Genomic DNA, 23,876 nt, shown 5'->3' on the forward strand with positions numbered 1-23,876 from the left:
CACGACACCTGAAACAGAGCAGAGAGAGAAGGACGAGGAGAAGGCACTGACTGCAGAAAAACATGATACATTATTATCAAGTCAGCCTGCCTTGGCCTTGGGCCTCACTCCCAGTGGCCTAGTCAACACTTATTATAAAGGTGATGAATCTCTTCCTGTTTATTGGTAAGCTAACAGTGACTCCAAGGTCTGTAAATGCGACCGTTTATAGATGAGCACGTCTGTTAGCGGTTAGGTTATATTCTGTTTATGTGGACTGTAAATCATAACCAGCTACATCAGAATTTGAATTTCTTCCCATTTATTGAACCAGCAAACGCAACCTTTTACAGATGAGCCCATGTCCGCTCTCGCAATCAAATTGTGTTATGGATCAGTGATCCAGATAAATGCCAACATATGACAAAGAGAATATTTGGTGCTTGGTGAAGGTGTGCGCTCTCTGAATGCTCTTTGCCCTCCCTCCCAGAACATGACTGTAAAATATGGATATAGACATCTATTCATGATTTAAATGTTTCCAAAAGGGATTGTGTAATCTGGTAGCTGGACAAAGAACATCAAACACATCAGAACAAAGACGCTTTTTTGCTTAATTGTTTTTAAAGACAACATTTTTACGTGTGCAGAAAAGGTTGCACAAGTATCCGAATACAAACATGGTACTTTCATTTGAACAACTATTGTAACACTGTAACCACTACAGGACCTATTGCTACTTCTTATATAAATGTTATACTTAAATGAATATCAATAAGTAAAATGGTACAAAGTACAATAAACCTATCAACTGTAATCGTATGTAAATAAAGTATACACAAATAAACACAAGTCAGCATTAAATTCTTGTGACCAATTCCACTGGTTTGACACTTTGAACATTTTCCGCTTAGTCAGAAGAGAAAAATGAGGAACATGCTCCTCCCTGAACTCCTCCAAGATGTGCTTTTCTCCAGGTGCATTAGCTAGCTTATCTTATTTTTCAATGTTGGTCATTCTTTAATACGTTTTCCACAAACAATCTTCAACCTAGACCCCAACGTTTAGGAGATATTCTCTGCTTTAATCTACTCTACTGTGGGTCAACAATCAGCAGTGGTGCTTAACAGATTATTGAACTGATTTATCTCAGAGGATTTGTAATCAACAGAACGATAATGTATATCAAAGTGATTATCTGCCTAAATCAAATGAATGAACTTTCAACTTAGACTCAAACTTTCATGGATGAGAACATCATCTTTGTTGTAGAGTTGCATAAACAGCTGCATTTTGTGGTTGTGTCACACATCAGGTGAACTTCTTGATGTACCGGAGCTTCAGATAGGCAATGATGAGGAATATAAGCGCCATGACAGTCAAAGCAACGTGATTCATCCACAATCCCCAGGAGGTGTAGTCTATTCCAGAGTAGTCCAAGTACTGCTCCCCCGTGCATCTGGAAAAGCAGGTGTGAGCAGGTCAGGCTTTAGGAGAAGTCTTCATCCTGAACCAGTGAAGTGTGTGTGTGTGTGTGTGTGTGTGTGTGTGTGTGGCTCTACTCACGTCGTTCCAAATGTGCTCATGCTGCCGTTGCTCACTACAGTCGACATGTTGGAGTTCTGGTTTACAATCTCCTCACAAAACTTCAAACCCACAAACTCGTTGATCTGCAGGGCCTGAGTGAGCAGAGCAAATTAGGAAGGTGGATAACTTGAGGATCCAGGGGTTCTCAAACGTTTTTGGTTCAAGTACCCCCTTTTTCTTATTTTTGAATCCAAGAGCCCCTATTGTCCGCTTACAAAATTTTGCTCACAATACTATATGAAAAAATGACTATAGAGCATAATGATGGAATGAATGAGTGATAACACACACTTTAAAGAATCACATTTTATAAATAATTGGAATGAAACAGTATTTAGTGTCTCCTGAACAGAATTCAGGTTCTCTATAGTTTTTATCATTTCCTGTCTGTTGTGGGACCCAGACTGACTGGTATATTCAGTTCATGTTCCAATCAAGATCATTTCCATCATTGATTTTGTGATTATCATTTTTAACTAAAAATAAACATTGTAAAATCCCATATTTGTAATGCTTTCATTTGTTTTGTTTTTTTCTCTCTTTCTCAAGTAGTGCCATTGCGTACCCCTAGCCTAGCCTTGGGGTACGCAATGACCCCCATTTGAGAAACACTAGTTTAGACCATCAACAGTGTTTCAGATGTGACTTACTGCAAGCCCGTAACGAGGAATACTCAAGTACTTGAGCCAAGCCAACCACTCCATGATGCTGGGCAGGTTCACCAGGTGACCTGAGAAGATCTAAAACCACAGTGAAACACGATGATTTTATTCAAAATGTGCTAAAATGGTTGGGTGACAGTGGCTCAGATGGTAGAGCAGGTTGTCTTCTGATCTGCTTTATTCTGCTGGACCTCAGTTTACTCAGAAATATACATTTTGGTAACTTACATCCATTGCCATTTTTGTTGTATCAAATATATTACTTGATCAATTAAAAAATGGTCTAAATGACTTATTATACAGCAGTTACTAGCTAAGCTGTTGTTTCTCCTGAAATGTTAGTGTTTCTTACCATCATGAAGACAAAGGTAATGGACAAAAACATATTTGCGAGTGATACCACACTCTGGTCAGCGGAGATGGCCATGGTCATGGTTGTGGCCGTGTAGTTCACCAAAGTCACAGTCACAACGAAGACGAAAAAGGCTGCTGACGTGCTCTTCAGCCCTGAGTGAGCACAGTTATTATAAGTGATAAACCTTTCAACGTCTTACTAATTAGTTCCTCTCACCGATCAAATGGTAGACAATGCAACTGAAGACGACTGAGGTGATGGTGCGCAGAAACATGTCGGACAGGATCTTGGAGAGAAAGTAGACGGAGACTCTGTAGTAGCCACTGATGTACTCGTGTCTGTCACAAGGGAAACAGCTTCTGCATGACTCAGTCTGATTCTACTCGTGCCATGCTGTAATCAGGATCAAGGTGCGTACAGAAACAGCTTCCTTTCAATGATGAAGAGCTCAGCTGCAGACACGGTGCTGAAACACTGGTTGGTAGTGATGAAGAAGAGCGCTCCCATCCTGCAACAAACAACCAACAAAAGGAGGAAGCTGCACAGTCTGCTCTCAACCATCCAATCCATGTGTTTGGGGGATTTTAGACCATTTATTTGTGTAGTGCATTTTACGGAATCAGAGTTCCTCAAATGGGGGTACGCGATGGCACAGTGGAAAATTAACAAATAAAGTGTAAAATCAGAAAAATTCAGTTTTTTTAATTTTTTGAATTATTATTATTATTATTATTATTATTATTATTATTATTATTATTATTATTATTTATTTTTTTTAATTTATTTTTTTTTAATTAAAACAACACACAATCTTAAACAACTATAAATCTAGTTCAACTAAAATGCAGTAAAAATAAAAATATCTAAGCTCAAACATGATCATGAACATGAACTAATTCTAGAAAAAACATGTCTTTCGGGTCGCCAGAAATTATTGATATCAAAAAAGGTTGGGAACCACTGCACTAAATACTGTTTCTTTCCACTTATTTACAAAATCAGATTCTTTAAAATGTGTGTTATCACTAGTTAATTCCATCGTTATGCTCTAGAGTTGTTTTTAAATAGTTTTCTAAGCAAAATGTTATAGTTGGACAAAGGGGAGACTTGGGTTCAGAAATAAGAGAAAGGGGGGACTTCAGCCAAAAAAGTTTGAGAACCACTAATTTATGTGATTAAATGAGCAAAAGAAAACTTTAAACAGAGGTTAAAAATCAACATTTAGGACATTAAACAGAGTTTGAAATCAATAATTAAAAAAATTAAAGCCATTAAATTAACAATTAAAATGGACTTTTTCACATTGAATGCTGACTTCTGCTCTGCTTGGCAGTTTGTTCCACTTCTTTGCAGCATAACAACTAAAAGCAGCGTCACCATGTTTGATAATAGTTAGATCTGATAGACCTGCTGGATTCATACCTGACTAACATCTCACTGATGTATTCCGAACTAAACTCATTCACAGATTTATACACAGCAGCAGAACTTTAAAGGGAGTGTGACGATATCTCGATACGGCAATATATCACGATATTTTTTCGCACGATCGATTATTGATATGCTCTTGCTAAGTATCAATTTTTTTTTTTTTTTTTTTTTTTAAATCTTTTCTGCTTTTTCACTAAAATATACAGGTAGGTGTTCACAGAAATGTTGTCACTGTTTGTTGAAGGAACCAATATATTGTTTACTGGAATATTGCACTATAATGGTGTCACTGGTAAGAAAGACCCTATTTTTTGTTTACAGAAAGCACTATTAGAGATACTTATTTGTTTACATTGGTATGTTGACACTTATTTACAGAAATGTTGCACTAAAATAGTGTCATTGTTCATAGGACACTTTTTCAATTTATTGTTTTTCAGAGATAGAAAATTAAAAAAAATGTTTTCACTTAATCTTTTTTTTTCTTGTAATGTCATAGATTATCGTAGATTGATTTCTGACCAATATATCCATAATCACAGTATCGTCATATCATGAGATAATCGTTATTGTGAGCTTTGTATCGCGTATCGTATCGTGAGGTACCCAGAGGTTCCCACCCCTCATTCTGAGGCTGACTCGGAGCCAGTGTAAAGACTTTAAAACTGGACTAACGTGCTAGCATTGCTGTAATATCATTCTGGGCTCCAAGACCAAGGATTTTCTCTAAAATCCCATAGCTCAGCATTTATATTCATAAATGTAATTTCTTCTAAAAGTCACACATTCTTGATTCACAACTAAACAAAGTAAAACACAAACAAAGGTGTAAAAAAAAAAAAGATACCAACACGTGTTCTTTTGCCTGATTTTTTTTTAGAACAATTATCGAGTCAAAGTTTTTAAATGGAGTCCTGGAATCGGCACAAATGGACAGAAACAGCTAATAATTTTAACACCTTGATTTGGTTCAGTTTGTGTTTCCAATGTGCTTTTGCCATGCCCACAGCATATTAAAATAACTCTTTGTTTGTCCAAATGAAGCGCGTGTGCTTCCCTAACTCTACACAGAAAGGTCAATGCTGAAAGGGGAATACATTTCATATACTCACATCTCCAAGCTTACATGTCAGTTGTTTGAAAAAAACCCCCAAAAAAACAAAACAGCTATGCCTCAGATCTCATAGATCCTTTGTCTAAAAAGGAAAAGATATTGAATTTTGTAATGTCATTAACTGAAAAACGACAACAGAGCCCTTACTAAACAGTGCGATAAGGGGACGTTTCACATAGTGCATTAAGTATAAAATAAATGTAGATGTGACATGGACTCCCTCACCTGTTCTGGATACCACTCTGATCATCTTTGACCCCAAAGAAAATGGCTCCAACGATGAGTCCCAGGAAAATGCTGACCACTACCTGCAAAGAACGAGGATGCGGTAACTTCTTGAAGGGTCTTCTACCAACAATTAATGATCATTTTATTAAATAGTGTGCAGGTACTAAGATATAATGCTTTTTAGAAATAAACTAATGCCAATTTTGAGTCAATTGAGATTAATGTTGAATTGCTTCAATAAGGAACGAGGGCGGTAAATGGAATCACAGTTGTAAGGCAATGAGAAGGATAGTTCAAGTGTAATCCCCCCCCCACCCTAAGCGTAATCCTCTAGCCAAGCTAGGGGGAGAAGATGACAGAAAAGAGTGAGAAAAGTGAAAGCGACGCTCGTTTTAAGCCTGACAATTTACAGCTTATGACAGCACTAAGCGGTTCCCAGGGTGAGTGGATAAGCCAATAAGGTTGAGCCTTTTTCAACTCATTCCCGTCAGCACCTCATGTGGAACGGGCCAGCGGAGGGACGGGTCATGGCGCCATCATGTGATGACTCCCAGTGCAGGGCTGAGGGGCTTTGGCCTGATATGATATCAGTTCAAAATCAAGCCCAGAGAGACAAGAGTGGGGTCACAGCAGTCACTAAAGCCGATTACAGCCCCCACGCTGCCAATAGCCCCACTCACAGGATTACTTTGACTTATTTAGGGCCAATTGACTGTTAATAATTCTTAAAGTGGGAAGACTTCTGATGGCATTTTGCAGCCATGGGGCGACTAATGAGTGCAATAAGTTGACCACTCCAAAGCAGTGTCCATGTTACCTGTTCAATGCAGTGACAGGGGTTATTTAAAGCTCTTTTCTTTAAAGTTGTGTCAAGTTTGACTATTTCATAAAAAATAATCTAATTTGCGATGATATTTTCTCGTTTGTACGACCCCGAAATGTATACTGTGAATACAAAATTAACCAGATAAGATTTCTAATGAATACAAATTAAGTTTTTAAAGTAAAGTAAATTATTAACTATTTAGTGCTGCAAAGAAGCAGCGATATGTGCTAAATCTTATTATTCATGTTAATAATGACTCCTCAGTGCACATTAAAGTTATTACAGGAGTTCCACAAGGTTCTGTTTTAACACCCATACTTTTCACAAGAATGCTTTCACTATGCAACAACATTATTACATTCCTGTATACATTTTCAATATTATACATATGATACACAGATCTATTAATCTATGCAAGCAGACGAGGTACACTGGCTAATAAAACTCATTACTTGGTGATCAGGGTTTGAGGAGGTAAAATCCTGGACGAGCTGTTTGTTTTCCTTCTTAAAAAAAGGAAGCTTTTTTACATTTTGGTGCAAAACCCCACAAAAACTAATTATTAGAGCAAAGAGGTCCCTTGGATGGCATTTCTCTGGCACCTAATACCACAGTAAAAATGCTTGGCATTATTTTTCTATACTGACTTATCCTTTAACTCTTTCAAAGAAGTCTTGGTCTTTAGGAAAGCCTTATTCCACTTTATAAAATCTCCAAAATCAGGAACGTCTTAGTTCAGAGTGAAGCTGAAAACTTAATCCATGTATTTGTTACAGAAGAAAATTGATTATTGTAATAATTGTTGTTACTATGTCAATATAATTTCTAGATGCTGCAGCAGGAGTACTAACAGAGCATTGGCGTACATTCATTGGCTTCCTTTAAAATCTAGAATATATTTTAAATTCACAAGGTAGCATACAAAGCTCTTAGTGATCAATTTGTAAAATACCTTAAAGCTGATATCCAGAGTTTCTGAGAAATCTATGTTTATGTATGATTCTTTCAAGATTCTTTTAAGATTCTTTTACTATGGTCTACTGCCGGTGATCGTTCATATACATTAATGTATACAAGTCCCTCCTTCGTCCTATAGACTCCTATACAAATGGAAACAATCGCACACAGCCAACAGGCTTTGACTTCCTGTTTTTGAGTCAATCAAAATGAATGCAGAACTGTGCACGGAAACAAGGCCGCGCGTCACAACAGCAAACAGGTAAATATGATTTTGGCTCTTACCTGACCCATAGACCTATATCAATGCAACCCAATGTGACCTTGTTATGTTCCGCGATGCACATGCAGATAAGTAGAGGCGTGGCTTCTGGTAGATTGCAGAGGCAGGGGGAGGAAATTGAGCTGTTTAGGGCGGGACTTCAAGATATCCTCTCAGAAACTCCGGATATCAGCTTTAAACACATTTAAGTGAACTATTTTCCAGGCAGCTCATTCTCTCTACTTTCAAAACTAAACGTATAGTTGGGGTCCCATGTGTTATTGTGAGCCTTTCTCAAGTTATGCTGCTATAGCTCGCTGAGGAATATTGGTTTATTCTTTCAGTCCTTTAATGCTCCATTTTTGACGTTGCAATAACCATGTCCCTCTCTATGGAAGTCCATGCCATCCTCCCTTGTCTCTTCCACTCTCTCCATTTGATGCGTCCTCATTTCTAGGCTTTCCAGTCTAACCACCTTGTATTCCAATGTTTTGCCTGAAGCTCATTCTGTCTGCTGCCCTGCCCTAAATCTAGTTTGGCACTTGGGTTTCTTCCTGTTAAAGAGTTTATCTTTCTGTTGCTATTGTGAAAATAATGAACATGCTAGCACAATAATTCAAGCAAGATTCTTTTTGTCTTCTTTTTGAATAATGTTAAGGTTTCATTTATTCAAACAGCTGTTCCCTAGGAAATCCACTTTGATCTCCTGACATGTTTCGACTGACAACTGCCAATTTGTTTTCTTCAAAGGACACATCAAAGCGATCAGCAGATGCCTCTGATGAAGACTGAAAACTAAACTAAAAATAAACCAAAACATATTGCAGAGTTGGGGTCAATTATATTTGTAAACGCGTAATTGATAATTAATTACAATTGTGGCTTAATTATAACTGTAATTAAAATTAAAAAAATTGGCTTCTGTTGTAATCGTAATTAAGTTGTAATTGAGTTTAGATAATTGACTTTGTAATTGTAACTGCCATTACAATTCTATCAAAATTGCTTATTATAGTTATTTTGTATACTAGGGAACTGTGTTACAGTTCTATATACAGTTCTACACATATGCAGTTCACAATTATTAAAATGTGTTTCATATTAAGCTTTCCCACATTTTACCATTTCAAAAAATATATAAACCGAGGGGTGAACTGACACAAAAAAAGGCTCATACACCCACACTATAAATATTAATACCTATATTTTCATTGATTAGGCAGCCTAACAAGGTAACCATTAGACAGGAAAGAAATTGGATGATAGATATTTGTTTAAAGTGTATTTTACAGCTAATTTAGGACCTGTTAGCATTAGAGATGCTAACAGGAAGCTAACACGAGAGGAAAGTTAAGTTTCATGGGGTTATTAATTAAAGGCTCAGTTATTGTGATTAATTGTAATGGAATTTAAGTAATTGAAAACGCAATTGTAATTGACTTTCTGAGGATAAAACAGAATTTAAATTTAATTGGAATTGGAAAAAATGCTGGTCACTGGAGTCGTAATTGAATTGTAATTGAACATGAACAATTGAAAATGTAATTGACCCCAACCCTGACATATTGTACCAGCCCAATGTTCTGACTTCCTGGTCGATCGTGACTTTTACCATAGAGGACACACCTGTCTAAAGGTGCTTTCACATCGAACGCGACTGAAGTAACTGAAGCAACGCGACTACGTTAAAATCAATACAAATGACGCGATCTCAAGTTATCTCCCGTAAAGCGACGTGACGTGTGTAATTTGAGAAAGTTGAAAAATTTGAACTTTTTAAGCGACATAAAGCCCCTCTCTCTTTCTCGCTACCCTGCCACAACACACACACACGCACACGCACACACACACACACACACACACGATGAAGTGATGGAGTGACCAAAAAGCACCACTATGTGCAAGCGACTCATCAGGGGCGATGGCAGCTACTGCAGCTCTGTGGTCGCATTCGGTGTGAACGCACCTTAAGTTACTAACCTTAAAGGCTATTCCTCGTAAAACAACAGAATAAAAATAAGCCACACAAACTACATACCAAGAAACTCTTCCAACAAAAACCCAACTGCTGCAAAAAGGACAAATGAATGGTATGTAAGCTGAGTTGACAGAGGAACTTACAGGCTAAACTTTATGAATATGCATGTGTCTACCTGAGCAACAGATATTTGAGGGCTCAGCAGGAGGTTCTTAAAGGTCCTCTGTAGAACCCATTGTAGCTGGTGAAGGAAGGAGCTGTTGTATGTGATGGTGCGGGCCGCTGGATGCATTATGAACTTCTTATCCAGGAGGATTTGCTCCAGCTCGGCTTGAGTGTTGCTAGAGTAGATGCTGTTCTTGTACTCCAGTACCAGGCGCTCCTCAATGCTCTGCCTGGAGCTACTGAGCTCCTCCAAGTTCACATCTGTTGGGGGTGAACAAGAGTCAAACAGGTGCAATATTTCTATTCAAAACAGGATTTTATTTACTTTTATATTAAATTAAGAATAATTGCCTTCACTGATATATGGTTTTGCTGAACTGGTTTTTGAAAACTGGTCTTTTTACATTATAAATTATTAACATTATGACTAGATATTGATTAATATCTACAACCTGAGCGTAAAACTTCATTATGGATTTGAGAAATATCCAAGTTTTTTTTTTTTTAAACAAACTGTGGATCAGTATTTTATTAATAATAGTCCCTAATTTAAAGTACTAATGTTTGTTTTATTTATTCACTATTTGTAAACACCATAACAGACAGAGACAGACAGACAGATACAGTAGATACGACCTTCAGAGCTGTTCACTGATGTCATGTTGTTCACTGTGAAGTTCCCATTAATAACATCCAGAAAGAAGTCAGCTGGATTGTTGTGGGGCTCGCAGTGATAGCCTCAACACAAAGCATAGAGAGACAGTTTAAGTTTAGTGCACACACAATATGACACGTCTAGCAACCACACTCACTGGACTCTTTATTTAAAAAAAACATGTTATTTAGGAGCAGATTTATTGATTCATAGATCTGTGCTTTGAAAAAAAAGAAAAAGAAATGAAAAGTGTGCTGTCCTGTTAAAACAAATTGTGGTTTCCAAACTGGGGGGCGTGACATCATGACCAGGGGGACGCGAGGTGATGGGGGTGCTCGAATGGCTTTGCTGAATCTATAGCAAGTTCTTTGCACTTAATTAATAAAGAGCTTTATTTCTGAACAAAGGTTTGTGATTGCAAATTTTATGTTACTGTTGAGATTCGAAGAAGAGTCCAAATTTTTAATTAGGTCACATTTTTTTTATTTTATTTTTTATTTTGTTGCGATGGGGGTTGGGGTCCCTGAGAGTTTTTCATTCTTCAAAGTGGGGTACAGCAGAAAAAGCTTGGGAACCACTGGCTTGATTAATTTCAGCTGGACTGACACTGATTGAATATTTCATCTCTTTTGGAGCATTAATTATGGTTGTGTGTGAAAATCTAAATATATCAGCAGTTTCTATAATACCCAGACCAGCCTGGCTTCATTATTATTATTATTTCTCTCTAATGCTGGTTTTGATTTAGCAGTTCATCTTGTCTACATTACATTGCGTATTAGCTATTGACAAAAATGAATGACACATGCGCTATTTGTGTGACATTTAGTTCAGCTGTTGTCTCAGTGATGTAGTCAGTGAGTTAATCGATCGTATTTGACAGTTTAAATAACACATAAATACCAATGTCAGCAAAGTAGTCCAAGGCGTTAGGTGCAGGTCCGTGGTACACCATCTTACCCCCAACCAACAGCGTGAGAGAGTCAAACAGTCTGTAGATGGAGTAACGGGGTTGGTGGATGGACATTATAATTGTTCTTCCTTGGCAGGACATTCTGAAAACAAACACACAATTATTAGTATTTTCACGTTTGTCCTTCTTTCAACCAAAATGCAAACCATAGATAATACTCCAAGCTTAAATGTAATATTTGAATATAAAAGAAATAATGTCTGTAAAACACATTAACATTGTGGAGCCTGAACAACAGAAAATGTAGTTAAAATTTGGAATGGAACATCTTCATGTGGAGCTCGTGTGATTTGTGTTTTGTATGTGAAGTACAGTGAGCTTCAATCGTTTGACTGTTAAACAGAATGATTGTAAAAGGCCATGATATAGTATAAAAAAAAAATTTAAAAAAAAGTGTATCCGTTTATCATGCGAGACCTTTTCAGCAGCAGCAGGACTGAGTTGGCAGTGCTGGCATCGAGCCCTGTGGTTGGTTCATCCAGAAAGAGAACCGCAGGATCAATGATGAGCTCCATGCCGATGTTTGTCCTCTTCCTCTCTCCTCCTGAGATTCCCCGGGTCATCTGCGTACCTACCTAAAGGCAAGCGAACGCACACACACACACACAAAACGATTCACTATTTTACATTCTGAGGCAAACCACTAATGGCAGCAGCGGTGAGTGATGTGGGATGATTAACCTGGGAGTCGGCCACTTTAGTGAGACCCAGTTCTTGGATGAGGTGTTTGACTCTCGCCTCCTTTTCGCTCTGCGACACGGTGCTCGACAGCCGCAGAGCTGCAGAAAAACTCAGATTCTCTCTCACAGTCAGGGTACCCATGACCACGTCTTCCTAGAAAAGAGCGAGAAGCACACAAGGTCAAAGATCATCAGTGTATCACATCAGCTATAAGAACCCTTAACTTTAACTTAGCTTTACTCTGTAAATAATACATGTTATATTTTTCTGTTAACTATAATTTAAACTAAGAAGTGCTTTTACTGTATGCATGTCCATCAGGTTATTGTGATTATTATTATCCATCAAGTTAATGTTATTGTAGCTACCAGTACTTCATTGCCATTTTATAGCCAAACAGAAGAAAAACTGGTCTAAACTACTTTATAGTTTAACATACACAAGCTATACTTTGGCTGGTTGATTGAAAACTGTTTTTTCAAGTTAAAGACAGATTAAACATATCAGTGAAAGAAATAATAATAATAATAATAATAATAATAATAATAATAAGCATTAATTCTCCTCCTTGTCAGATTTTAGCAGTTAGCTGAATCGGTGAGCCGGATCATGAACATTCCTACTTTAAAGGCTTGGAAGAACTTTTTATTCTCATTAGTAATGAAACATTAGGTCCAAAGATATGGGCAACCAAATTTTGTGGAAAAATCACGATAAAATATGCAGTTCAGATCTGATCTGGATGCAACTCTGTGATGAATTTGAGGAACCAACCAGACATAACTAAATTAAATTTCAATAAAATCTGCCAATTACAAACCAAAATGAAAATTTCGTCAATAATGGGAGATGGGGATTTTTTTTATTTTTGAAACTGATCCAGGATCAGAATATTGTTCCGGATTTAAAAGAATCTTCCATGGCGCAAGGTCTATCTTTGGATAAAATTTTGCCAAAATCCGTTAAGTACTTTTGACGTGATCCTGCAAACAAACAAATGAACCCGCGCTTGTTTAGCGCAGACTTTCGAAAACGGCCGATCGGATCCGTACGTCTCCATGGAGACACTGTTCCAAAACAAAAACGGTTTTCGGAAGTATGTTGGTCAGTCTGTTTATGTGTGTGTGTGTATGTGTTTGTCTGTTTGTGTACACGATCGTACGCTGATGACATCACTGTTGATGTCATCATCAGTATTCGAAAACAATGTTTAACAAGAGTTCCACAGTGTGGATGGGAAAAATGAATGGGATATATATCTATATATTTTATTTTGGTAGCCAGAACATCACCAAAACAAACAGACAAACACACACACACACATACACATAAACAAACAAACTGACCAACATACTTCTGAAAACCGTTTTCGTTTTCGAAAGTAACAAATAAAACGCCAGTGAGAATGTTACCTCCTTGGCGGAGGTAATGGCACAGCTTTATTTATAATTTCTCACTGTCCCTGAATGGTTAGTACTGTTCGGTAACCGTTAGGTAACCTTTAGGTAGTTTCTAGACTCACTTGGACCACATAGCCAGAGAGGCACTTGAAGTTTAGAGGCTGTGGGTATCCATCGATGAGCACTTCTCCTGAAAGTCCGGCCGGATCTTTTCTTGCAGCCAAAATATCCAAGAACCTAAAAACATGTCAGTTGCATTTGTATGAAAGCATGCCCCTCTTATATTTATAATATAAATATTTGCTGAACTCACGATGACTTTCCACTTCCAGTAGGGCCAAGAATAGCATTCAGGCCAGGTTTCATAATCCCACTACAACACAGATAAGGAAGTAAAACTGCTGATATGGAAAACACATTGTTTGTTTTTGTTTTTGTGATTGTTTTGATGTTTATGGTAAATACAAATAAAAATGCTGGCGCTTAAGCTAATAATTTGAACCACTTAAATCATTAGTCTCATAGAGCTTAGCCTAAATTGATTGTTCTAAGTTATCCAGCATAAAGTAGCTTTTTTTTTTTGGCGAACTCGCTGGAAAAATCCTCAAAGAAAGCCTTCTTCTCAAAGGTAACAGTCATTCAAAAGCACCAGAAAGAGCCGGTGATGCCAAGTGGGAGCAAAAAAGGCTGAACTGAAGTCTAGAGGCCAATCACGTGATGCTGTATAATTCTATTCCCTGGCACCCGGTGCATTGGTGCATCAAAGAGATTATCTGCAAGGACCCATGCCTAATATCATGTAATTAACACTAACAGGCCCAAACACTTGTGTGAAATGATTCATTCTTCCATGGGAAATGTCCGCTGTATTTAATACCATCAGAGAGAAACCATTGTAAGAGCCTATTCACTATTGTCCTCCTTTTTTTTATAAGCACCCAATGAGCCATACTGCAGCCTGTAACAAGACTTCTCTAATTTCAAACAAAGTCATTACAAGAGAATTTAACATTGAGCAAAAACTACAACATTATTTCTTATTTTTTCATGTCATAATGTTGAAAATCCTTTGGGATATAATTAGTTAAAATCAACCTTCCAATTACAATAATGTAATATTGTCCATTCATCAATTTTCTGACCTGCTTCAATGTGATATTGTCATGTAAGATAATAAATTGAAAGGCATTCCTTAGATTCCGTTATTTATCACTTTTTTTCACTGAACAAATCAAGGCATAAAAAAGAAGAAAACAAGCATTTGCATAGAAAGATAAAAAGATAAAGATGCTGTATATATATATATATATATATATAAAACCACATAGAGACTGACTTGATGTCCACAAGGATTTCCCTGGGGGTGAATTTGCGTTTCCAGAGGAAGCCGTTCATCAGGTGGATTTTGTACTGGATGTTGTGAAAGCTCACAGTGGAACCACACAGCTGGCTGCTCGCCTCGGACGCTGTGCCAACCTTTGACCCTGTTATCCCATTGATCCCAGCATCTTCTGCCATAGCAATGTTGATGTGACACCCACTTTCCATCTTCCTCAACAGTGAAAACCCTGCCAGCAATGAACCAAACAGGGTCACAACATGGGTAACAACGAGAATAGAAGCCCCTGAATCTAAAATAAGGGTGTTTGTCACAAACAACAAAGTTTGATATTAAATAGTAGGAAAATCAGCTTTAATGTTGCTAAGGCACAAAGTATTGGCAATTGATTTTATTTTTTCAAAATTGAGAAATACATAAAGATAGTATTGATGACAGTATTTCTATGGGTGCAAATACACTTGGAATATTTGTTTAGCTTTCCCCAAAACAGTTTATGAATTAAAGTTAGTGATGGAGACCAAATATCTATCACAAAATAAAATACCATAATATGACAAAATGATTTCTGAAGAACTATTTTATGCAACCTTTGTGCTGAATAATAAAAAAGTTAAAAGAAAATGTAACAAAAAGTACTAACAAATGAAATAGGACATTTGATTCCTAGCATTTATTTTGTTACAAGACAGACAATAAAATAACTAGTTATTCAAGCTAAATATCAAAATCAGACATTACATTTGTGTCCCAAATTGCCAAATAGACACACTGAGACAACCCCTAATGTGAAGAACGACATAATTACTCATCTAACCAGCTTTTACATTAACTACATGCACATGTTTTAATAAAAAAAGAAAAAGAAAGACAAAAAGACAAGTGTATTTATTCGAGATTATCAGTTCCTCTTTTTCTATTTTTAAAATGATAAATGTCCTGAGAAATCTGGACTTCAACCCAAATTCTGTTTCAGTTGATTGGATTTAATCCAATTTATTTAAACTGAATATGGTAAATGTAAATAATGTTGAAATACAATAATAATAATAATAATAATAATAATAATAATAATAATAATATCTCTAAAGTGAGGAATCTGTTGTCAAAATCGGATCTCAAAATGATCATCCAGACGTTCATATCGTCCCACATTGATTATTGTAACTCTGTATTCACCTGTTTCAACAAGTCGACTCAGAACAGACTTCAAATTGTCCAAAATGCTGCTGCCAGATGTTTGACTGGTGCACCCAGAACAGCCCACATTACCCCAATTTTATTTCATCTTAATTGTGCTGACCTTCTGTGCGTTGCATGGTCAGGCTCCTCAGTATATCACTGACGTGTTGTGTCCCTACACTTCAGGCCAGGGTCTCCTAAAGATCCCTAAAACTCATTTTAAAACCCGAGGACACCTGGCATTCCAGGTTGTGGCCCCCAGACTCTGGAATGACCTGCACCATTCCCTCCGGGAGCTTGACTGTGTGGACTCTTTTAAGAATCATTTAAAGACTGTGCTCTTCAGAAAAGCCTTTGGTAAATAGATTTTAATTGGATTTTTACCATTTATTATCCTTTTATGATGCTGTTGTTGTTAATTCACCTTTGTTTTACTTTCCTTTTATGATGTTGCTCCTGTTGTTTTAATTTTTCCTCTGTTCTGTACAGCACTTTGTGATGTTTATCTCAGAAAAGCGCTTTATCAATAAAAATGACTTACTTATTAACAATAATAATAACTACAATCAGAAATCACACACACGGTTTGGAATCTTTAGAGGGTAAAGTGAAAACCATCACAAGGTAATTTCCTAATTTTCAAGAAAGATGTAAACACATCCCTTACGAGGAATTATTTCTAAAGCAGACAGTTTGGCGAGACCTATCAGAAAATGGTTTACCATAAAGCTGAAGGGGATTTAATTTATGTTTTGAAATTACAGTACACATCTTTGAGTTACTTCAACATTTTAGTTTTGTTCATAGTGATCATGGTTTATGACGCACTAAATCAGGTGACGTAAGTTTGATAATCCACTCATTCACAGAACACAAACTTTGCCAATAAATAAATAAATAAACAACACATGTCAGAAATCAGAATTCATAGACAGTCAAAGACATTTATTGATTCCATGATGGGAACAAAGTAAAGTAAGTTTTTGTGGCGGTCACTTACCCAGTAGTTCAGATGTGAGGAGAACACTGGTTTCCTCTGCAGTGGTGCGGCTGCAGACTGACGGGGCAGAGAAAGTGTTCAGGCTATAACATCAGCTCATGACAGTAGGGAGTGGGACAGGTACCTCAGCTCAACCAGCAGGACACCCACTAAAACTGCAGAGGGATTTAACCCTACACTGGCTGCACAATAAACTTCAAACAAAACCTACGCGCAGGACAGTCAAGAAAAATTTGTCGATTGTGAGTTTTAAAATCAGCTTAACTGTGATAGAAAGATGTATTCCATCTTAAGTCATTTGTGTTTAGATTTTTTATGTATGTTTACTAGTTTAGTCAATTTATATTAAAAAAGATATGGCAGATTTTCCAGAAAAACCTAGAAATGATTTATTTCTCTCTGATAAACATTTAAAAAAATGAAGGACAGAAGCAGTGTGGCTTATTTTAAACATCAAACACTTACTAGTTAAAGCTGCAGTATGTACGTTTTTTTTGGCATCATTTGGTCAAAAATATTTGACCATATTGTAATCAAAGTGTTTTGAGGGGACAGTGAAGTAAATTAAGTTTAGAAATCCAGGAGTGTGATGCTGGACTTTGGATCTTTCTACAAAAATGTGTGCTCCATGGGCTGCTTTGGGCGTAACTATTGGCTGCTCGACTGAAGTCAGACGCGTTCAAGTCCCATCGGTAATAAAAGTGTAATGACGGACATTCCAGCAGAAGTGTCCATCGCGGCGCAGGGTCCGCCACACTACTGGTGTCAAAGGGAGAGAGAACAGTCGGGATAAATTGCATGTAAACCTAAGAAAAGCATATTTAAGGTGAATTAATTTTACAGTCTGGATCAAAGTGATGGTTTTCACACCTCTGATTGCTTGTGGAGGGGACGAGCTGATGACAGCAGCCGCTGTTCAGGACAGTAACTACAGAGTGATACGTGCATTCATGTCAGAGTCTCTAAAATACCAGAAAACTCTCCCATAACATAAGATAACGTCCATACATTTGTCACTAGTCTAAAAAAAAGAGCTTTCACAAAATATACCGGTAAGGGAGGTTTATTTTCGGTTTCTGTTTTAAAATGAAGCTGGGAGAGGGTTCTACAAACTGCAGCTTTAAGCGGTTGGGGGTAGAGTGCGCTCAGCTCACCGGACGTAGTGACGGAGCGCATGTGGGGCGCCGAGCAGAGAGTGCATCGAGCGGAGAGTGTACATGCGCAGCGCATTCACAATTCCACACCAAAGAGGAGGACCTCACCAGAATCAACATAGAGGGGCCAGAAGTGATTATGATGCCAGGCCAGATGTTCAGCTGTGGTTCTCCCAGAGCAGGGGTCTGCAACCTGCAGCTCTGGAGCCTAATGTGGCTCTTTGACTCTTATGCAATGGCTACCTCTAGCTTTAAAAAAACCCTATTGAAATAAATAGTTATTTTTTTTACTGAAGCTATTAATGATTAATGACAAATAAAATCAAGATATAACAATTTGTTAACGTAAAATAAATCACGTTGTGCAATGACTCAGCCACCTTCTGACCACACCTACTGCAACATCTACAGACCATCAACTTTCCTGCACCTGTGGCTAACCTTAAGTTTTAAATCCCTGGCAAGATAACTAAACCAACAAAAACAATACAGGTGCTGGTCATATAATTAAAATATCATGAAAAAGTTGATTTATTTCAGTAATTCCATTCAAAAAGTGAAACTTGTATACAGGTAATGTATACATTCATTTCACACAGACTGACATATTTCAAGTGTTTATTTCTTTTAATGTTGATGATTATAACTGACAACTAATGAAAACCCCAAATTGAATATCTCAAAAAATTTGAATATTGTGAAGAGGTTCAATATTGAAGACAGCTAATTAACTCAAAACACCTGCAAAGGCCTTTAAATTGTCTCTCAGTCTAGTTCTGTAGGCTACACAATCATGGAGAAGACTGCTGACCTGACAGTTGTCTAAAAGACGACCATTGACAGCTTGCACAAGGAGGGCAAGACACAAAAGGTCATCACTAAAGAGGCTGTCTGTTCACAGAGCTCTGTGTCCAAGCACATTAATAGAGAGGCAAAGGGGAGGAAAAGATGGGGTAGAAAAAAAGTGTACAAGCAATAGGGATAACCACGCCCTGGAGAGGATTGTGAAACAAAACCCATTCAAGAATGTGGGGGAGATTCACAGAGAGTGGACTGTAGCTGGAGTCAGTGCTTCAACAACCACCACACACAGACATATGCACGACGTGGGTTTCAGCTGTAGCATTCCTTGTGTTAAGCCACTCTTGAACAAGAGACAGCGTCAGAAGCGTCTCACCTGGGCTAAAGACAAAAAGGACTGGACTGCTGCTGAGTGGTCCAAAGTTATGTTCTCTGATCAAAGTTCATTTTGCATGTCCTTTGGAAACCAAGGTCCCAGAGACTGGAGGAAGAGAGGAGAGGCATAGAATCCACATTGCTTGAGGTCAAGTGTAAAGTTTCCACAGTCAGTGATGGTTTGGGGTGCCATGTCATGTGCTGGTGTTGGTCCACTGTGTTTCCTTAAGTCCTGTGTTCCTTAAGATGCAGATTTCATTTTCCAACAGGCCTTGGCTCCTGCACACAGTGCCAAAGCTACCAGTACCTGGTTTAAGGACCATGGTATCCCTGTTCTTGATTGGCCAGCAAACTTGCCTTACCTTAACCCCATAGAAAATCTATGGAGTAATGTGAAGAGGAAGATGCGAGACGCCAGACCCAACAATGCAGAAGAGCTGAAGGCCACCGTCAGAGCAACCTGGTCTCTCATAACACCTGAGCAGTGCCACAGACTGATCCACTCCATGCCACGCCGCATTGCTGCAGTCATTCAGGCAAAAGGAGCCCCAACTATGTACTGAGTGCTGTACATGCTCATACTTTTCAGTTGCCCAACATTTCTAGAAATCTTTTTTTGTATCGGTCTTAAGTAATATTCTAATTTTCTGAGATAAGAAAAAAGTCAGTTATAATCATCAAAACTTAAAGAAATAAACATTTGAAATATATCAGTCTGTGTGTAATGAATGAACATAATATACAAGTTTCACTTTTTGAATGGAATTACTGAAATAAATCAACTTTGTCATGATGTTCTTGAGATTTTAATTGTGTGGGGACCGATTCAATTTATTTTTATTTTATTTTAAACTGTTTTTAAGTTTCCATTTACATGATCAATATACTGTAAATCAAGTGAAATTAAATCAAACATTATTCTATATAACTTTAACTGTATAGAATTTAATACACTGTATTGTCTTCATTGAGAAGGTATTTTTTGGTTCCAGGAGGACTTTAATCCTGGTGAGATGAGGTTGAATGGTTCCTTGTATAGTAAAGGTTGCAGACCCCTGACCAGGGGAAGAGGGTTAGGAGACCCCACTATGAGAGCTGGACCCTCTGAATTGAATTACATGGGGTGAAACGATGCTGATGCTAAGTTTGTTATGCTACTGTTAACTTAATTCAAGTACATCATTTCTTTTTTGTTACGTCTTTTAAAATAATATAAAGAAATGACCTGTTATTTCAGCCACTGCTTGAAAACTTAATATTGACACTAAAACATTAAAACATTTTGCATATATCATTCAACTACGATACGCCAGTTAAGTCAACTATTCATCAGCATGCATGGTTTGGAAAAAAAAAAAAAAAAAGGGGTGTGTCCAAATTCTGTGCTGGTGCAACCAACCGAGAAAGTTAGTCGCACCAGTGCCACCACTAGAAAAGTTAGTATAGAGCCCCAAGAAGATTCAATTGGCGACGTGATAAGTCTTCTCCTTTAGCACCATCAACTGTGTCCTGGATGTAATGGTTGATACGTGAAGGCCCACAGCCTGCTCCCACTCCTCCGTCCAGGATGTCACCAGACCAGCCCACCAACCTTTTATTCACCACGTACCAGCAATGTCTCAAAGCAGTTAGATTGTGTTGTGTGGCTGCGTGCGTCAAAGCACAAAGTATAAAACCGATAAAGCGTAGGTAGCATTCTTTTCTTTTTTAATTAAACACCCGGAAATAAAATACTTTTTTGCTAATTTTTATAAATTGTAATCTTTCTTTGCAGCCCAGTTCCAAATGGTCCACGAACCAGTACGCGGCTCGGTGGTTGGGGACCACTAGATTAGAGAACAAATTTCTTATACGAAGTGTCTATTGATGCGAAAACCAAGTGATCTGAGGCGAATGACTCAGATATCCTCCCTTACGCTGCCGTGGGTTCAAATTCCGCTTTTGTCATATATATTTTTTCATTTTAACATATTTAACACGGCATATTCCACCTTTAAAAATACATATACGAAAAAAAATATCATTTTAGGATATTTGCTGGGTTAGGGTTAGGGTCACAGTTAAAAATACATGAACGAAAAAAATAAACATTTTAGGGTATTTCCTGGTTCCAGGGTTAGGCAGTCGCGACTGGCCAATAGAGGGTGCAAGGGCGCCGCCCCACCACTCACCGCATTTCTTTGAGTGAGACATAGACAATAATAAAAAAATTAATAATTAATTAAAAATACTACGAAACAAATGTATATCTGTATTTAGATAATCAGAATAAATATTATATAGATAATGATGATGTGCAAAGTTGTTTTCGTTCATCTGCGTCTGATTGGTGACGTGTTTCCTCCTTGGGGCGCAAAAATCTTTACCGTCCACTCTCGTTAAACGTTGTGCATTCACAGTCAATTCGAGTCAATGGAGAGTCTCTGGGCGCAGTTTACCTGCGTCCAGAGTCGCTCTGCGGCTGTGCAGAGTTGAATGCAGCCGGATCATTTACACAACACCCTCCTCCTGCCATGGGAGGAGCCGACGTCACAGTTGTCCGTCATAAAGTGGCTTTGACAGGTGAAGCCGTGGGACGTTAGAAGGAGAATCAAAATGAAGCAAGATAAATTAAATAATTCTGCTATACCTGCCAACTTGCTGACTCAGCACGGATAAAGACAGGTAGGACCCATTTGAAGCACTTTTCAGAGAACGCAAAGAAACATTACATAATGTCAGGTCTTAAATTATGTATATTAATTTACTAATTCATTTTTCACCCCCGTGTTTATTGAACTACTTGTTCAACTAAAACTGGAGGAAGAAAAAAAAAAAAAGGTAAAATCTGAAAATTAAAATTAAAAAACAAAAATTGAATTTTAAGAAGTATAATAACCCTAAGGGTATGCGATGGCATGACAGGGAGTACTAAAGAGAGAGTTAGTTCAAAGTAATAATACTATTAAATATGTTTCTTTTTTCTTGGTGATGTTTTTTGTCAGATTCATGAAATGTTATACATATATATATTGTATATATATAACATTTCATGAAACGAGACAAAATACCAATGTGAAATCCGCTTCTTAATGAGGTCCTGGAACAAAAATAACCAACAACAGTTAAGTAAACTTGGTAACTAGCTATAGTTACTGATCACAGCTGTTCTCACTTAATAGGCCTTTTCACACTCTGGAACTGCGCATGCGCAGGGATATAATCGTAAACAAGCTCGTTCACTCTATTGATATCACCAACCTAACAGCGTTTGTAATGTTATTCCAGAGATCGTTAGTGTTTTAATAGTGTTTATATTATTAATATTACACATATTCAGACTCCAGGAGGTGTCCAAAGTTTTCCGCTGATGCCGATCCGAGCACTTTTAAAAACCGATGGTAAGGAGCTCAGCTGGGGCAGTCTCCTCGCTTCCACCCCTGGTGAATGAAAACTCCGGCTAGCTGGGTCTCCAGCGGGAGGATTCGGACTCTACCCGGGTTTGGTGCACTTATCCGAACACTTTAGTAAAACCGATGGGAGAAGCAGTATCAAAGCGACAGACCTTCTCTGCCTCTACATTCCTCTCCCATTGATGGGACTCTGAACGACAAGACTTCCATGCTCTCTAGCGGACTCTACCCGGAAACGGAGCACATATTCGACCGCTTCAACGGCTAAAATAATCAAAATCTCTGTCAGACTCGGTTCCTACACCGTCAGCTATGGCGAGTTTATCCCTCTTGACCTTTGACCTCATGCGGGATAAACTGAACCAGTGTGAAAAGGGGCTTATTACCCTAATTAACGCGATGGTTTCGGAAACTTAAACAAGTTGTGGGTTTTCACAATCAAACGTTTTAAACAGAAAACCCGGCTAAAGATACAATATTTAAAGTTTCAATATTATTTGTCTCGATAGTAATAATTAAAAAAAAAAACCCAGCTGTATCTTGTTAGCTAGAGTTTCACGATAAGCGGATCAGAAAATGTAAAGTTTATGACTTTTGTTGTAAAAAAATTAAAATATGACATACTTATCTGATGAGTAGTGGACCAGGACCAGGTTTATATATGATTTAAAGCTGATTTATGTCCTCATGTCACACTTTGACGCTCTTATAGTGACGTTGCCAGATTGAAAGATTCCGTGAACACAACGTTGATTACGTAGCTTCATAAAGACTTTTTTTCCCCTTTCACTCTTTTCCTTTTATTTCTCTTCTTTCTCTGCGGGTTTCATAAAGACTTAATGCTTGTTTATGGATTTGTGGGCGCACACATTTGGGCTGCATTGGATTAAAAAGTACAATATTGAAATATATTTTTAATAGCTCAAAATCTGTCCCATTGACCCAGATTACTTTTCCCCAAAACAAAGACTTCAATTAAATTCAATAATATGCTGGAAAATGCAGACTTCATAATTAATATTAATATTGCATGATATTAAACTATTCTGCAAATGTTTGAATCAGTGATCGGCAAACTAGTAGCGGGCCCTCGGTCTAATTTTTTGACGCCATAATAATGCACAAAATGATACAAAAAATAAATAGAAATAAAAAATACACGAAGTGACAGAAAAATACCGCAAAAAAAAAAGAGAGAAATACAAAAATGAGTGAGAAAAAAACACAAAATGACAACATAAATAAGCAATGACATGATAAACAAAAAAACTCAAAACAAGCAAAAATATATACAAAATAAAAAAATGCACAAAAAAAAAATACACAAAATGACTACAACAAAATTTAAACCACTTTGTTAGTTTCAGTATTAATGATCAG

General features: G+C 37.5%; 1 protein-coding gene across 3 annotated transcripts; it reads right to left on the bottom strand.

Moving 5' to 3' along the window:
• Positions 1-602: 602 nt before the first annotated feature.
• On the bottom strand, positions 603-23,227 carry abcg2d (ATP binding cassette subfamily G member 2 (JR blood group)). 3 transcript variants are annotated; one of them, XM_028445613.1, is made up of 17 exons: positions 23,121-23,227; positions 16,775-16,831; positions 14,590-14,821; positions 13,567-13,626; positions 13,376-13,490; positions 11,854-12,006; positions 11,590-11,747; positions 11,160-11,254; positions 10,181-10,282; positions 9,555-9,805; positions 5,354-5,436; positions 3,002-3,091; positions 2,800-2,921; positions 2,581-2,735; positions 2,217-2,306; positions 1,546-1,658; positions 603-1,438 (listed from the first exon to the last, which is right to left on the bottom strand). In XM_028445613.1, the coding sequence occupies exons 3-17, from the start codon at positions 14,799-14,801 to the stop codon at positions 1,291-1,293; spliced, it is 1,947 nt and encodes a 648-aa protein (XP_028301414.1). In that variant the 5' UTR covers positions 14,802-14,821; positions 16,775-16,831; positions 23,121-23,227; the 3' UTR covers positions 603-1,290. The 3 variants fall into 3 exon arrangements, with proteins under 3 accessions (XP_028301414.1, XP_028301404.1, XP_028301423.1); XM_028445603.1 differs by having other exon boundaries at positions 11,103-11,254; XM_028445622.1 differs by lacking the exons at positions 13,376-13,490; positions 13,567-13,626; positions 14,590-14,821; positions 16,775-16,831; positions 23,121-23,227 and adding an exon at positions 12,824-12,947 and having other exon boundaries at positions 1,291-1,438; positions 11,103-11,254.
• Between the last annotated feature and the right edge of the window lie 649 nt (positions 23,228-23,876).

The sequence above is a fragment of the Gouania willdenowi genome, chromosome 1, assembly GCF_900634775.1.
Source record: "Gouania willdenowi chromosome 1, fGouWil2.1, whole genome shotgun sequence".
NCBI classification, from domain to species: Eukaryota; Metazoa; Chordata; class Actinopteri; order Blenniiformes; family Gobiesocidae; genus Gouania; species Gouania willdenowi.

What these genes read in the sequence shown, in the direction of transcription:
- abcg2d (XM_028445603.1), bottom strand. Translation starts at nt 14,801, where the DNA reads ATGGAAAGTGGGTGTCACATCAACATTGCTATGGCAGAAGATGCTGGG. An exon ending in ACTGGAAGTGGAAAGTCATC is followed by an intron (nt 13,491 to 13,566) that starts GTGAGTTCAGCA and finishes ACATGTTTTTAG; the next exon opens with GTTCTTGGATATTTTGGCTG. An exon ending in CAGAGTGGTATCCAGAACAG is followed by an intron (nt 3,092 to 5,353) that starts GTGAGGGAGTCC and finishes TGTTTGTTGCAG; the next exon opens with GATGGGAGCGCTCTTCTTCA.